Below are 13,006 nucleotides of genomic sequence, written 5' to 3'. Positions count from 1 at the left end.
TATAAGGAGGGTCTAAGAGCACTTTCCCCTAAACCCTGGCTAGGAGACTGACCTTTGTGTGCTGTGGCCTTGCCCTCTGACCTCCAGCCTCCGACCGACCGGTGTCACCCAGGGGGAAACCCAGTGAAGTTGGAGAGTGGGAGAAAATGGAGACTGGGGTATTTGTTTCTCCAGCTCTGTCCCAGCTGGGTCTCTGGGGTTGGCCCGGCCCTCTATTGAGGGCCACAGCTCCTGTAGGTGACCTCTCCTCCCTGCTGCAGCGGCCACTCTGGTTCCAGTACCAGCTGCTGCCCTCGCCCCTTCAGGCCTAGAAGCGGTAAGAATTACTCCCACCCTCCCTAGCCCCTCACTGCTAGCCTCTGAGGGCTCCCACACCCCGTCACTGATTCACTTGAATCTTCCCCACACCCCCATCAGGCAGTTCCTTTTAGAAACTCCCCTCAGCTGCCCCAGGAGTGGGCCATCTGTTTTCTGCTGGGCCCCTGACCGTTATATTAAGTTTACCTTATGTGCATGAGATATATTCAAGTATTTTAAACTTCGGTTTGATTAATGATGCTTTTTGATTAATCAAAGCCCCATCTGGCTTTGGTTCAGCGTATGGATTGGAGCTCTGTGGCTTATTTGTGGATTTAGGAGTTCATTTCGTGTGAAGTCCTTTTAAAAGCTGTGTTAAATCACAAAATCCACAGGCAGCCACCAACGTTAAACATTAAGCTTCACTTCACTTTTGGGGACTCAATTTCCGCAACGCTGAGATACTGGCAAACGAAGGGGGCCTGTGCAGACGATGAGCAGGTGTCCTGCTGACTGGCAGCCTTCGGGACCATTAAGAGGATTATTGTGGAAGGAGAAATGTGCTGGTTAAATAGATTATTTGTGTGCTCGCTTCTCCGGCTGTGCTGACTGACATTTCACTAATCTGTTTAGCAGATTGAAGTTCCAGAACAAGGCAAAAGTAAAAAACACCACAGTCAACAAAGCCAGGTCTGTGAGTAAAATTATGTAATGGATATATTATAATTCTGATAAATCTGCCCGTTTTTCCCCTTTAAGTAACCAGTCATTCTACTTTTAAAGTTAAGCCAGAATTGTCTTTCACAGAAGCTCCTCCATATACGCTGGTCTGGTTGGACAACCATCATAGAAATAGCATTTTTTACCGTGGCACCCAGTTGGGCGAGGAGAAATACTTTCCTGAATTTATATATAGAAAACTTCCAAGAAGCATACGAAATTCTTCAGTAATTTTCTTCCACACTCCATACATTTTTTTTAAAATCCTCTTTCTAGTTTGTATATTTTAGTTTCATCGACTTTCTGTGGTGAACTCTGTATAAAAGAACTTTTAAGTTTATAAACTACTTTTTCAAGCATTTGGGTCTGCTGTGCAGATAGCAATAACAATAAATATCATAATAGAAAGCATTAATAGACACTCATTGCCAGGCACTGTTCGAAGCACTTTTCTGTGGATTAATGCATTTATCCTTACCGTGATCCTGTAAATCAGTTGAGGAAATTGGGGCACAGAGAGTTAGGTGACTTGCTCCAGGCTGTATCAATGTATCAATGTATCAATGGCAGGAGGAAGCAGGCAATCTGATTCCAGAGCCGTGCCCTTAACTAACTCTTCCTTTCAAGGTTCAAATCCAAGTGTGGGTGAACAAAATAAAGGTAGCCTCTAAGTAGCATTTGAATGGGATTTATTATTGGTCCAGCTCCTGTCAGAGTCTGCTGTGTATATAAAGATAGTATATAAGTACAGTATTTATAAATATATAAGGTCCTTCCTTGAGTGAATGAGCTCAGAGAAAAATTTAAAAAACAGATTAAATGCAGAGCTGTCTCTCCTACATAATAACAGCATTTCTGGCTGCTTACATCAGAGACAGGAGGTGAGAACTCCACCAATTCCTGGCTGTGTGTCTTCAGGCAGATCAAAAAACTAAATGTGTATAAGGGACTCTTGGGGTACTTACTGAAATGCAAATTTCTGGGCCTCACCCCAAAAGATGGATTCAGTAAATCAGCATTTATAGCAAGAACTCCAATGGGAAACACTGCACCAAGCTTCAGCTTCTTTATCTGTAAAATCACTCCGTCACTTAAATTCATCCATTTCGGCAGCATAGTGACGGCACAGAGCTGTGGTTCTCAACCCTGGCTGCATATTGTCTCCTGGAGAGCTCGAAACACTAATGATGGCTGGGCTGCACCCTCAAAGATTCTGATTTAACTGATCTGAGGGGCGTGGCAGCAGAATTTTTTAAAGCTCCCCACGTGGTCTAAAGTACAGCCAGGATTGGAACTATTATCCTAAAACAGTGGTTCTCAGAGTGGAGTCCCTAGACCGGAAGGGTCAGCATCCCTCGGGAACTTACTAGAAATTCAAATTCTCAGGCCCCCAACTTACTGGATCAGAAGCTCTGGGGTTGGGGGCCAGCAATCAGTATTTAGCAAGCCCTCCAGTTGAGTCTGATGCATGTTTGAGTTTGAGAGCCACTGTCCTAGAACAACAGACAACACAATAGTCAGCATGGGTGAGCAGCAATGCTAAAGGAGGCAAACCTCCCTCATGCTCTGAGCAGGGCCAGCATGTCGGAAGGGGGCCTGGTGTCCAATTATATTGAATTCCAACTTATTTTAGCCAACCTTTATAGAGAGCTTATCCTGAGCTAGGCACTGTTATAGTTGCTTTCCACATATAACTCATTTAATCTTCACAGCAACCCAAGTATTATTATTATCCTTGGTTTGTAGCCAAGGGAACTGAAAACACAGAAAGGTTAAGTAACTTGCCCAAGGTCACACAGCTCGTAAATGATGGAGTTAGTATCCGTACCCAAGCAGTCTTTATTTGTTACTTAACAAATAAAGTTTATTTGTTCCTTTAACCACTCTGCCATGGGGCCTCTCTATCAAGACAAATATCTCAGAGAAAAAAAAAATTTAGCTGCTCTGCCTGGTGAGCTGCCACACATTTATCTCACCAGGGCCAAAGCCCACTCTCCATGGCCCTGTCTTAGAGATTTTATAAACACTGAAAGCCAACTGTTCACTTACTGAAGGTTTGCAGCAACCGTAACTTCTTAAAATATTTTAAAATAACTATAATACTTTTTAAAACTTTGTGTGGGATGTGCACTAAAGGTTTTGGGTGAAGTTAGCAATTGAAAGTCACATGTCTTTAAGAGAGGGGAAAAAGACAAGAGAGGCAGAGTTCAAGTGTTACCTGGAGAGATCCCAGTGCCTGGAAAGGTGCTCTGGACACGCATACCCCTCCATACCTGTAGAAAGCACTCTCAGCACTAACAGATGTATAGCTACCTCGGAAACAAAGCTTCTACACGATAAAGCCATTTAAAACAACCAGTGCTTAACAGATACAACCTTTTAGTTGCCTTTTTTATATTAAACTTTGGCTTTTTAACTATTATTGTTGTTATGGAAATTATTTCCTCTCATATATATTTCTAACCTCTCTGTTTACTTCGTAACAGAAAGACTATTCTAGTTTTCTGCCAAGAAAAAGCAAGATTAAGACAGCTGAAGTTGACTGTGGTTTGGGGACCATAAAGGAAGAAGGTCTTTGAAGAGAAAGTCTAACTTTTTAAAATGTTCTCAAAGGCTGTCTTGACCATGAGAGAGCTTGGGGGTTGAAAGTAGGCTTCCTACCACCAGTGGAAGAAATGTGACTCCTTCCCATTTTTTTCACATTAAGATGGACCATATTCATCAAGACCACTTCAGAACTCTGCTCATCTCAAGATTAAAGGGAAATGCAAAACGAAGTTATATAGTTTGTTTTTAGTGACTTATATGTGACAAATGGCAAATCTGAACCAATTAGTACAAAGCTCGTTGGGGTTTTTTTTCCCCTAAGATAGATATTTACCTGGCTTCATGAAACCTTTTATATGTTCTGATATTGCATGAATGAAAGGCTTAATATAAAACACTAAAAATGCATTTTGGGTTAAGATCTGAGGGCATGACTCATCAGCTGTGGCTCTAAGAAAAGGAATCATTGAAAAAGAAATCTGGACTTCACTAATCCATCACCAGAGCAAGGAGTTGATGAAATACCGATTTGTTTCCTTATATAATTGTGAGCCTACCAATATGGATGTGCTCCAAGTAACAGGCTGCCCAGTTCTCTGTTTCTCCACTGTTATAGTTGTATTCTGTTCTTAGAATACTGAATTCAGCTCAATAGTCATGACACTATTTTGAATATTTTTATTTTGGAAACCAATGGGGCCCTGCACTTGATATCAGATACCTTAGCTTTAAAACTATGTATACCTTTTCTCTAGACTTTTTCTTATCCAGTTTCAGTTCATCATTAATTAATAGAATTATATATAGAACTAAGATTGCAGTAAGGGAGAGGGACAGAGGAATCAATATAATTAGGTAAAGTGTGATATTATAATGTTCTTTTCTAACTGGGTTGTGTAACTATATAATAAATATGAAATATATTCTAGTGAACATAGAATTTATTGATGAAAATTCTGTGAATCATTTTTTGAAGTGTAGAATCTGTTAAAACCCTATAAAATTTATAAAGCAATGTCTCTAGCCATAACTTCTAGCGCCGTAAAGTTTTATATTTTAGGCTGTAGTGGGACATTTTTGCAAGGGGGAATCTTAAACATCCCAGATCACCCGTGGTGAGTGTATTAATGGGCTAGGATACATTTTCAGATTAAAATAGAAGCTTATCCTCTATTTCGCCAGTTTGGCAATAGTCAAAGTCTATTTAATAGCAAATGCCTACACTGTATAAGAATCTATTGAAGACCCTAGGAATGCAAAGAGAATTTGTATTTGGGGTGAGAAGATGCATATATTAGATTGAACCATATGTAACTGCTGTTTTGTAGGTCAAAAATAGTTGAATGTTACCCATTTCATATGTTGCAACTTGACACATAATTGCGAGTAATCCAAGACAGCATGGAGTAGGTGTCCAATGTGTAGTGTGGACCTGTGTGTCATAGGAAGTTGGTGGGTGGGGTGAGTCAGGAAGGCCTGAGGGGAAGAGGGACTTTGAAGAAAGGGTAGAGACAAGTAGAGGCAGAGATGGGGGCACACATGTAAAAGGAAAGGATAGACACTGATGGGACAGTGAGTACAGTGTTTAGGGAAGGATAAGCAACTGTGCTAGCAAAGTTTGAGATTAAGGGAGTGATTAGGAGTTAAGAGGAAAGAGGGATCTGTATATATGCGTACACGACTGCAGCATCCCTATAATATAATAGAGCGATTTATCCCCATTTGAAGATGGCAAAAATTGAAACGTTGAATATAATAGTTTTTTTCCCAAGACATTGAGATTATCATCAATATCAGAATAATACAAGTGAAGAAAAATACAAGTGATGAAGTACATTCCACAGTATACAACATGAAGAATAAAGGAACTGAGAGAGCAGAAAATAAAATTCCTCAGCAGCTATGCAAGAGAAGAAGGAGCTGTTAGCCCCTTTGGGGGTTACTGGGCCTTTCTCTAGATGGCGTTGGGAGTTTCAATCACTTGTGGATTGAAGCACTTCCATCGTTGAGTAAAAAGCCTAAGTTCCACCTGTCAGAGCGTCCTGCCCTGCTGCAGCCTCCGAGAGAAGATGGAGAGTGAGACCCCGTCTCTGCTGGGGGTGATGCCTTCACTCTTCAAGTGCTGTTACTGGGTCGGGACCTTCCCAACAGCACAGCCATCCAGCAGGGGAGAAGACATCATGCAGGGCGTGAGTTATAAAGGTAGGCAACGGTTGAATTCCTTCAAGTAACTCCTAAGGGGTGCGACATGGCTTTGCAAATTAGCATATGGTTTAATCTATAGATTCACCCCTCATGGTCCCCACTCAGCCAGATCTTCTCCTGCTACATCTACATTCACCAACATCACTTCTCTCCACGTGTAGACACATGTATTCGTTTCTGCTGAGGTTTAAACTCCTAAAATAACTGTCATAAGCACTCTGCCCGGGGGCAAACACACTTGGGTTTCAAAATTTCACAAAAATAATTATGAGAAAAAAAGGACAGAGATGATTAAATTGTAGTTAGGCCCAGAGGTCCGAGCCCCTTTGCGTCCCATGGAGGGAAGCACGCGCGGGCTTTGTTTGATGAGCTGACGTGCTTGCCAAAGCCACCAGTATGTGGTGAGCTTATGGCTTGCACAGGTCCCCACGTGGACAATCGGGAAGCAAATTTTATGTGAAATATGTAAACTAGAAATTATCTTACGTTCCCCCTCAGAGTGATTTTAAGAAGAGCTAAGGGATCTTAATTTGCAGAAAACCAAATAGGTTACCCGGACAACTGCTCTACAGACCCCATCAAATATGTGCTCATGTGGACAGATGGAAAACCCATTAGGAAGTACAGCCAACTCTGTGTTCCCACATTTCCAGGAGAGAAACCACATTTGGTGCAAGAGCAGTGCAAAACCACTAGGGTCAGTGCCTTTAAATCAACTGAATGTCTAACCTCTTCTAAAATATTACACAAGGAAAGCCCATATGGTTAGCTAGAGACGACCCTACAAAACTTACATGTGCTGGGCTTCCCTGCTGGCGCAGTGGTTGAGAGTCCGCCTGCCGATGCAGGGAACACGGCTTCGTGCCCCGGTCCGGGAAGATCCCACATGCCGCGGAGCGGCTGGGCCCGTGGGTCATGGCCGCTGAGCCTGCGCGTCTGGAGCCTGTTCTCTGCAACGGGAGAGGCCACAACAGTGAGAGGCCCGCATATCGCAAAAAAAAAAATTTTGTGAAGATGAAAATGAAACCACAGGATCAGTGTTTTGAGAGAAAGAGAGTGGAATTGAGGCCAGTTCTGATAAAATTCACTTCCTGGAGTATATTTCAAGACTAAAAAGATGTGCTTTGCTTCTGTTTGAATGATCACCAGGAGTTTGTTGTGAGACTAAGATGAGAGTTAAGATCCCTCAGCCTAAAATTTCCGTTTGGTTTGAGCCCCTGGGGTGAGCTAAGTGTCATTCTAGGGCTGAAGCGGACCCTTGAACAACACAGATTGCTGGAATCTTCTAAACTGCCTGTTATCTGGACCAAGAAGACATCTCAGAGCCTTCTGGGATCAGTACGAGCCCTTCCTTGGCTTTTCTTTGGCCAGATGTAACAATCCCTGAACTAGCGTGGTTTCTAAGGAGTGAGAATATTAAAGGGTTAGAAAGAAACCCAGCGCCAGAAAGGAATAGAAAAAGGCAAAGCTAGCCTGGACTTTCCCATGTTATCTCCTTTTACCCTTCCTTGTCCGTTTCTGAAAAAATTTACAAACCTTTGACTTGATGAGTTTCTGGTGCTTGTTTTGAAGTATAAAGGAAATGATCAAATATATGGACATCATAATTTCTTAGGCACTTTGCAGAGTCTTTATTGATGTTTTCTATGATACGCAACAGTGCTGTCTGGGCAATCAATTCTTAGGTGGTTTGGAATCCAAGTTCTCACATAATCCTACACCCCAAGTAAGATGATCCACCACATGCCTAATAGCTCATATCTCATTACTCAATGATTTTGAGATCTGGTGGACACAAGCATAACTTCTCATCAAAGAGCCCCTGTAACCCAGATGCCCAGACATAGTCTCGGCAAGATAGTCTGATTTATGCCTAGTGATGCTACACTGGCTACTCAAAGACTCTTAGCCTATTAAGGGAACTCAGAAGTGATGCATGAAATTTTTCTACCGTTTTCTTGAAATACTTAAGTACCACCAAGGATGAGAGGCATGATAGTGGAGTGGAAGATTACCCCTCTGACTTGAATTCTGAGTTTGCTTCTGCTTTGAGATAGTAATGTGAGTTTAGGCAATTTACCTATGTGGCCCTTAGTTTTCTCATCTGCAAAATTAGTTGTTAAGAGCCTACATGTGTGCTGCTTTCTTGTTTGTTTTGTTTTGTTGGTCAACTTGGTTAATGTGGGAACTATGTTTCCCAGTGCCCCCTCTCCGGTATGATTCCAGTTTAAAATTAGCACAAGGAGAACTTTCCAGGAGAATTGGGAGACAGAGCAAGGCAGAGGTCGTTATCTTCTGACAGTCTTTTCACAATCAGATACAGTGACATGGAAAGGCAAGTTCCTGGCAGTTTCTGGCATGTCCTTGTCCCCCTCCACTTCATGTCCAGTCCTTCTTGCCTTCTAGCCCCGCTGAGCAACACAGCACAGGCCCACCACCAGATGCTTGGTGGGGGACTCACACAGCAGTAGCTGGCTGCACAGAGGCAGCAGGTCCTAAAGATCCCCTTTGTGGTCCCACTTCAGCGGGCCCCCTCAGGCAGACTAGTTTGTAACATTTTATATAAGCCTCCAGCATCTCCTTCCAAACCTTCACTTCCTGGACTCCTCCCCCAGTTGTGTGAGACGGAATGCCTGCAATAAATCCACTATCCTGTCACACAGATGTTCTCCCTCCCTGACTGAACCCACCTCTCACCAGTCACATTTAAAGGCTTTGCAAAGCAATGCATTTGCTTAAACCTTTGCAAAAGCTTTTCCCTTGCTAACGATCAGTTACTTTACTTTTGGAAGGGAAGGTTAACTAGAGCTAGGCACTATATACATTCCCATCACATACATTATTTCATCTAACGCATGTGTGAAATCCTGTGTGGTTCTGCCATGTGTGGGTAAATGCAAAGAAAAATAACAAATTGGGTTTTCAGCAAGTAGCCAAGCTCGTTCCTTATTCCCGAGGGGTCTAGCTGTTATTATTATTATTTTTTTTTTGCGGTACGCGGGCCTCTCACTGTTGTGGCCTCTCCCGTTGCAGAGCACAGGCTCCGGACGCGCAGGCTCAGCGGCCATGGCTCACAGGCCCAGCCGCTCCGTGGCATGTGGGATCCTCCCGGACCGGGGCACGAACCCGCGTCCCCTGCATCGGCAGGCGGACTCCCAACCACTGCGCCACCAGGGAAGCCCCTAGCTGTTATTTTAACTCCAGAAATTCAAGGAGACCTATGATGTTTTCTTTGCAATTAACAAAAGACAAGAGATGTCTTTCCGAAAGATTTGCTTGAAACTTCATTTCCAATTGTACTGTCTGCTGAAGGAAAATTTTCCTTAGTTTTGCAAATACAATACCTGACACACATACATGATTCATTTTTTTTTTTTTTTGGTGGTTTAAATGCTTAAACTGTTGGAGAACTGAAATGAACCTAACTCTGGCATAGATAAATATATGCTACCTATCTCTAATCCTGTGACATGCTCACTCCATGGTTATGCCTTGAGAGCTCTCGGTGTGGTTAAAAACACCTGATACTTGTTAGCCTGGTGTAGACTAGAGACTGGGGGAAGCCAAGCTTTCTGGGAGCATGTCTCCCTCTGATGGTCATTCGTTAGTACTACCAAAAACTGGAATGCCTTCTGGGAAACAGAGCTCAAAACCAAGAAATGCCCTTTCCTTTGTAGATAATGGTGTGTTTTTTAAACACCTCTCCATTCCAACACATCTCTTTCTGCTGAGACAACTGGTTACACTGGGGCGGTTGCTAGATCACTCTGAGTCTCTTCTGATAAGCGTTCTATTACAAAGTGTTTTTTTTTTTCTGTTTAAAAAAATTGAGGTATAGTAGATATATAAGTTACAGATGTACAACACAGTGATTCACAAATTTTAAAGGTTATACTCCATTTATATTACAAATGTTATTTATCAAATATTGGCTATATTCCCATGTTGTACAATATATCCTTGTAGCTTATTTATTTTAACAATGTTTTTGAAAGACTCTTCTGCATTTTCTAAGACTGAAAAGGAATGTATAATCAAGATGGCCAAAACCCTTCTTTTCTTTAAACAGAAGAAAACCTCCTTAGAGAAAATCCTATGCCAAGCAAATATTTTCTGTCATTCTTTCATTCTTTACTCCTGTGGTTGTATCTGACACGGTGGCTCTTAACCCTGACTGCACATTAGAATTCTCCGAGCACCTTTAAAAACTATGGATGTTGGGCCACACTTCCAAACAATTCTGACTTGGTCTCGGCTAGGGTGTTGGTATTTTTAAAGTCCTGTAGTGACTGTAATGTGCTGCCAGGGCTAAGAACTGCTAAGCTAGTAATCTTGAGTACCAACCATGTGCCACTCATTGTGGTGGTGCTGAGGATTTGATGGCAGGGACACAATTCAGCCACACTGACCTTCTGACATCACTATTCCCAGGCCACACATGCTGTCCCCTCTGTCTGAAACACTCCCCCTGTTTGTTGTATAATTAATTCCTCATCCTGTGTATCTCAGTTAAATACCACTTATTCAAAGGCATTGCTGCCCTTCCATCTAAATTAGGTCCTGGACAGTTTGCCCTCCTATAACATCTCTCTTCTTTTACTTCATAACACTTATCCCAGTTATAATTACAGGTATTCCTCCCTGTTGGAACTCTCACAATCAGAACTCAGGACCAAACAGATTTCGGTAATGAGGAAGAAAAGGTAGATTTACCTGAAGGAAATGGAGTTTAAGCTTCAGGGCTCTTGCAGTGGGCTGAATAACATTCCCCTAAAGATGTCCATGGCCTAATCCCCAGAATCTGTGACTATGTTAAAAGGACTTTGGACATGGTAAAAAGGACTTTGCAGATGTGATTAAAATTAAAGACCTTGAAATGGAGGGACTGTTCTGGATTATCCAGATGTGCCCAACATAATCCAAGGGTCCTTATAAAGAGGCAGGAGGGTCAAAGTTAGAGATGATGCAAGGTTGGAAGCAGAGGTCAGAGAGCTGAAAAGATGCTAAGCTGCTGATTTTGAACATGGAGGAAGGGGCCATGAGCCAAGGATTGTAGGTGGCCTCTAGAAGCTAGAGAAGGCAAGGAAACGGATTCTCAGAGCCTCCAGAAGGAAAGCAGCACTGCTTACACTTAACGGTCTCTATATTTTTTCAGATCAAACAAAAGCAGTAGTTCATGAAGGTGGAGAGATTCATTTGAACAGAAGTAACAGAACAGGCTCTTAGATTGTTTGATAAACCAATTAATGAAAAGGAGGTAACTGTATGAACACACTAGGAGAAGGCTGAAATTCTTTGCTGATTTGACACAATTTACAGGCATCAATGAAGATATAATAAACTTAACACAGAACCTCAAGGAGGACATCAATGACAAATTGGTTAATAAATGTCATCAATTCAAAGAGTATTTAATATTTATGATTAGTCACTGCACAAGAAAATGTGAAATGCCTGAAATCTTTTTTTTTAATTAATTAATTTTTGGCTGCGTTGGGTCTTCATTGCTGCGCATGGGCTTTCTCTATTTGCGGCGAGCAGGGGCTACTCTTTGTTGTGGTGCACGGGCTTCAGTAGTTGTGGCTCACAGCCTCTAGAGCACAGGCTCAGTAGTTGTGGCACATGGGCTTAGTTGCTCTGCGGCATGCGGGATCTTCCCGGACCAGGGCTCGAACCCGTGTCCCCTGAATTGGCAGGCAGATTCTTAACCACTGTGCCACCAGGGAAGTCCCTGAAATCTTATTCTTATGTGAAAGAGATGTGATAGAGGTTTTCTCAAATTTGACAATAATCCTAAACATTTACATGACATTTCCAGGAGCAAACTGTTAGACTGAGTAGTAGCCATTGAATGGAAGGACTTGAGACCCCCTAGAGGGTGGCTTGGCTGAGCGAGTATGCTAGAATTCAGGGGAGGGAGGGCCACTGTGCAGGTCAAGTCTTCTTGGCTGTAGGACTGGAGTTGTTGGTTAAGCCGAAAAAAAAAAAAAGTTTCCAGTAAATGAACTTCCCACGACCTGCCACCTTTTTAGTTCGGGCTGGACGCATGTTGCATTTCGTCTGGGAATTCTAAAAAGTGGGATGTAAGTATTCAAACCCTTTTAGAAAAAAGCTCAGGGTCATATTTTAGAATTAGAGCAGCCAGTCGGTAGTTGCTATTACTAATACATCAATTTGGATTATAGAGAAGACTTACCTAAATTAGGCCAGCAACTATTAATTGATGCCTACAGCTCTTGGTAAAACTGTCCTTGCCTTTGAAGCCTGCATTTAGCTTAGGGGTGGGATGTTTCTTTAGAAAAAGACGTGAAAAATGCAAAATGATCCTGGACTCAAATCGATGAAACCTCTTTCAGTTGTGTTTCTCTTCTCCCCCGTCGCAGTTTTGGTACTTTGCCTAGTTCACCGCGGAATCACTGAGTTTCTGATTCAGAGCCGGCAGAGCCGCCGTGCGGGCTGCCCGCCTCCAGGGGGAGCACCAGCCGCGGCGTAGTGAGGCCGCTCTGGCCAGCTGGGGCCCCGACTCGTCTCAGTGGTCAGCCCTTCCCCTCCGCCCGCCGCCGCAGGCGCCGCCGCCGCTGGGACGGTGCTGCCGCTGTTACCGCTGCTCGGCCGACTTGAAGGTACCTGGGCCTCGGCCCGCGAGCGGCCTCCGGACGGAAGCCACTGACACCTCTCCCGCCAGCCCCGAAGCACTGGAAAGCATCGGCCCGGGGCCTGGCTGCAGGGAACCAGACCCGTGGTGGTGCGACGGGTGGCTTCCTGGCGGGTCTGTGCCGCTCGCGAGAGCTGGGAGGGCCTGCGAGGGTTCTGGGGGTTTTGTGGGTAAAGGCTGCGCGGTCGGCCGCGGCGGGCGGAGCTGGGGCGGGCGTGCTCGCGGGGCTTCGCAAGGTCGGAGGTCCGAGCCGAAGCCCGCGGCCGGCTTCTAGGCGCCGGGCCCGAGAAGGTGCGCTGTGTCTTGCGTTGGCACAGATAGTACGTGGCCGTTTACTAGGCGCCCGTAGTCTAGGCGTAAACAGAAGCTGCTGAGAGGTGAGTGGACTGTCCCGATGGCACACGACCCCGGGTGTCCGGGTTAAAAGACAGCATTGCCTCTTATTCACATGCAATGCTGGAAGCAGATTGTCTTCCAGTACAGTGCTCTGCCTCGAGAAAAACACGTTTATTCTTCAGAACGGTCCACAGTGTTCAGAATTGGCTACAGAACATAACGAGGTAAAAAAAAATATACCATTGA

General features: G+C 43.8%; 2 protein-coding genes and 1 long non-coding RNA gene across 10 annotated transcripts in view; 2 read left to right on the top strand and 1 right to left on the bottom strand.

Annotated features, from left to right (window-relative positions):
- Positions 1-4,508, top strand: part of SNX31 (sorting nexin 31) — a 63,441-nt gene extending 58,933 nt beyond the window's left edge. Inside the window, exons 13-14 of one of the 4 annotated variants that reach the window (XM_019925052.3) lie at positions 934-987; positions 3,504-4,508. In XM_019925052.3, the coding sequence (XP_019780611.1) occupies positions 934-987; positions 3,504-3,596 (147 nt within the window). In that variant the 3' untranslated portion in view covers positions 3,597-4,508. Of the gene's footprint in view, positions 1-6; positions 900-930; positions 988-3,503 lie in introns of those variants that run through there. The other 3 variants (XM_019925051.3, XM_019925053.3, XM_019925054.3) reach the window with 3 other exon arrangements.
- LOC141276921 (uncharacterized) lies at positions 867-12,131 on the bottom strand. The gene is made up of 3 exons (XR_012327292.1): positions 11,966-12,131; positions 6,564-6,719; positions 867-5,798 (listed from the first exon to the last, which is right to left on the bottom strand). It is a non-coding gene; the product is annotated as an uncharacterized lncRNA (long non-coding RNA).
- Positions 12,132-12,278: 147 nt separating this feature from the next.
- The window catches only part of ANKRD46 (ankyrin repeat domain 46), a 37,097-nt gene continuing 36,369 nt past the window's right edge, over positions 12,279-13,006 (top strand). The window contains exon 1 of one of the 5 annotated variants that reach the window (XM_019925056.3): positions 12,279-12,392. The gene's annotated coding sequence lies outside the window, so the exon portion shown is untranslated. Of the gene's footprint in view, positions 12,539-12,602; positions 12,802-12,831; positions 12,985-13,006 lie in introns of those variants that run through there. The other 4 variants (XM_019925058.3, XM_019925057.3, XM_019925055.3 and 1 more) reach the window with 4 other exon arrangements.

This window comes from Tursiops truncatus, chromosome 17, assembly GCF_011762595.2.
Source record: "Tursiops truncatus isolate mTurTru1 chromosome 17, mTurTru1.mat.Y, whole genome shotgun sequence".
NCBI lineage: Eukaryota > Metazoa > Chordata > Mammalia > Artiodactyla > Delphinidae > Tursiops > Tursiops truncatus.
The sequence above is the reverse complement of the archived record's forward strand: the minus strand, read 5'-3'. Positions and strand labels throughout refer to the sequence as shown.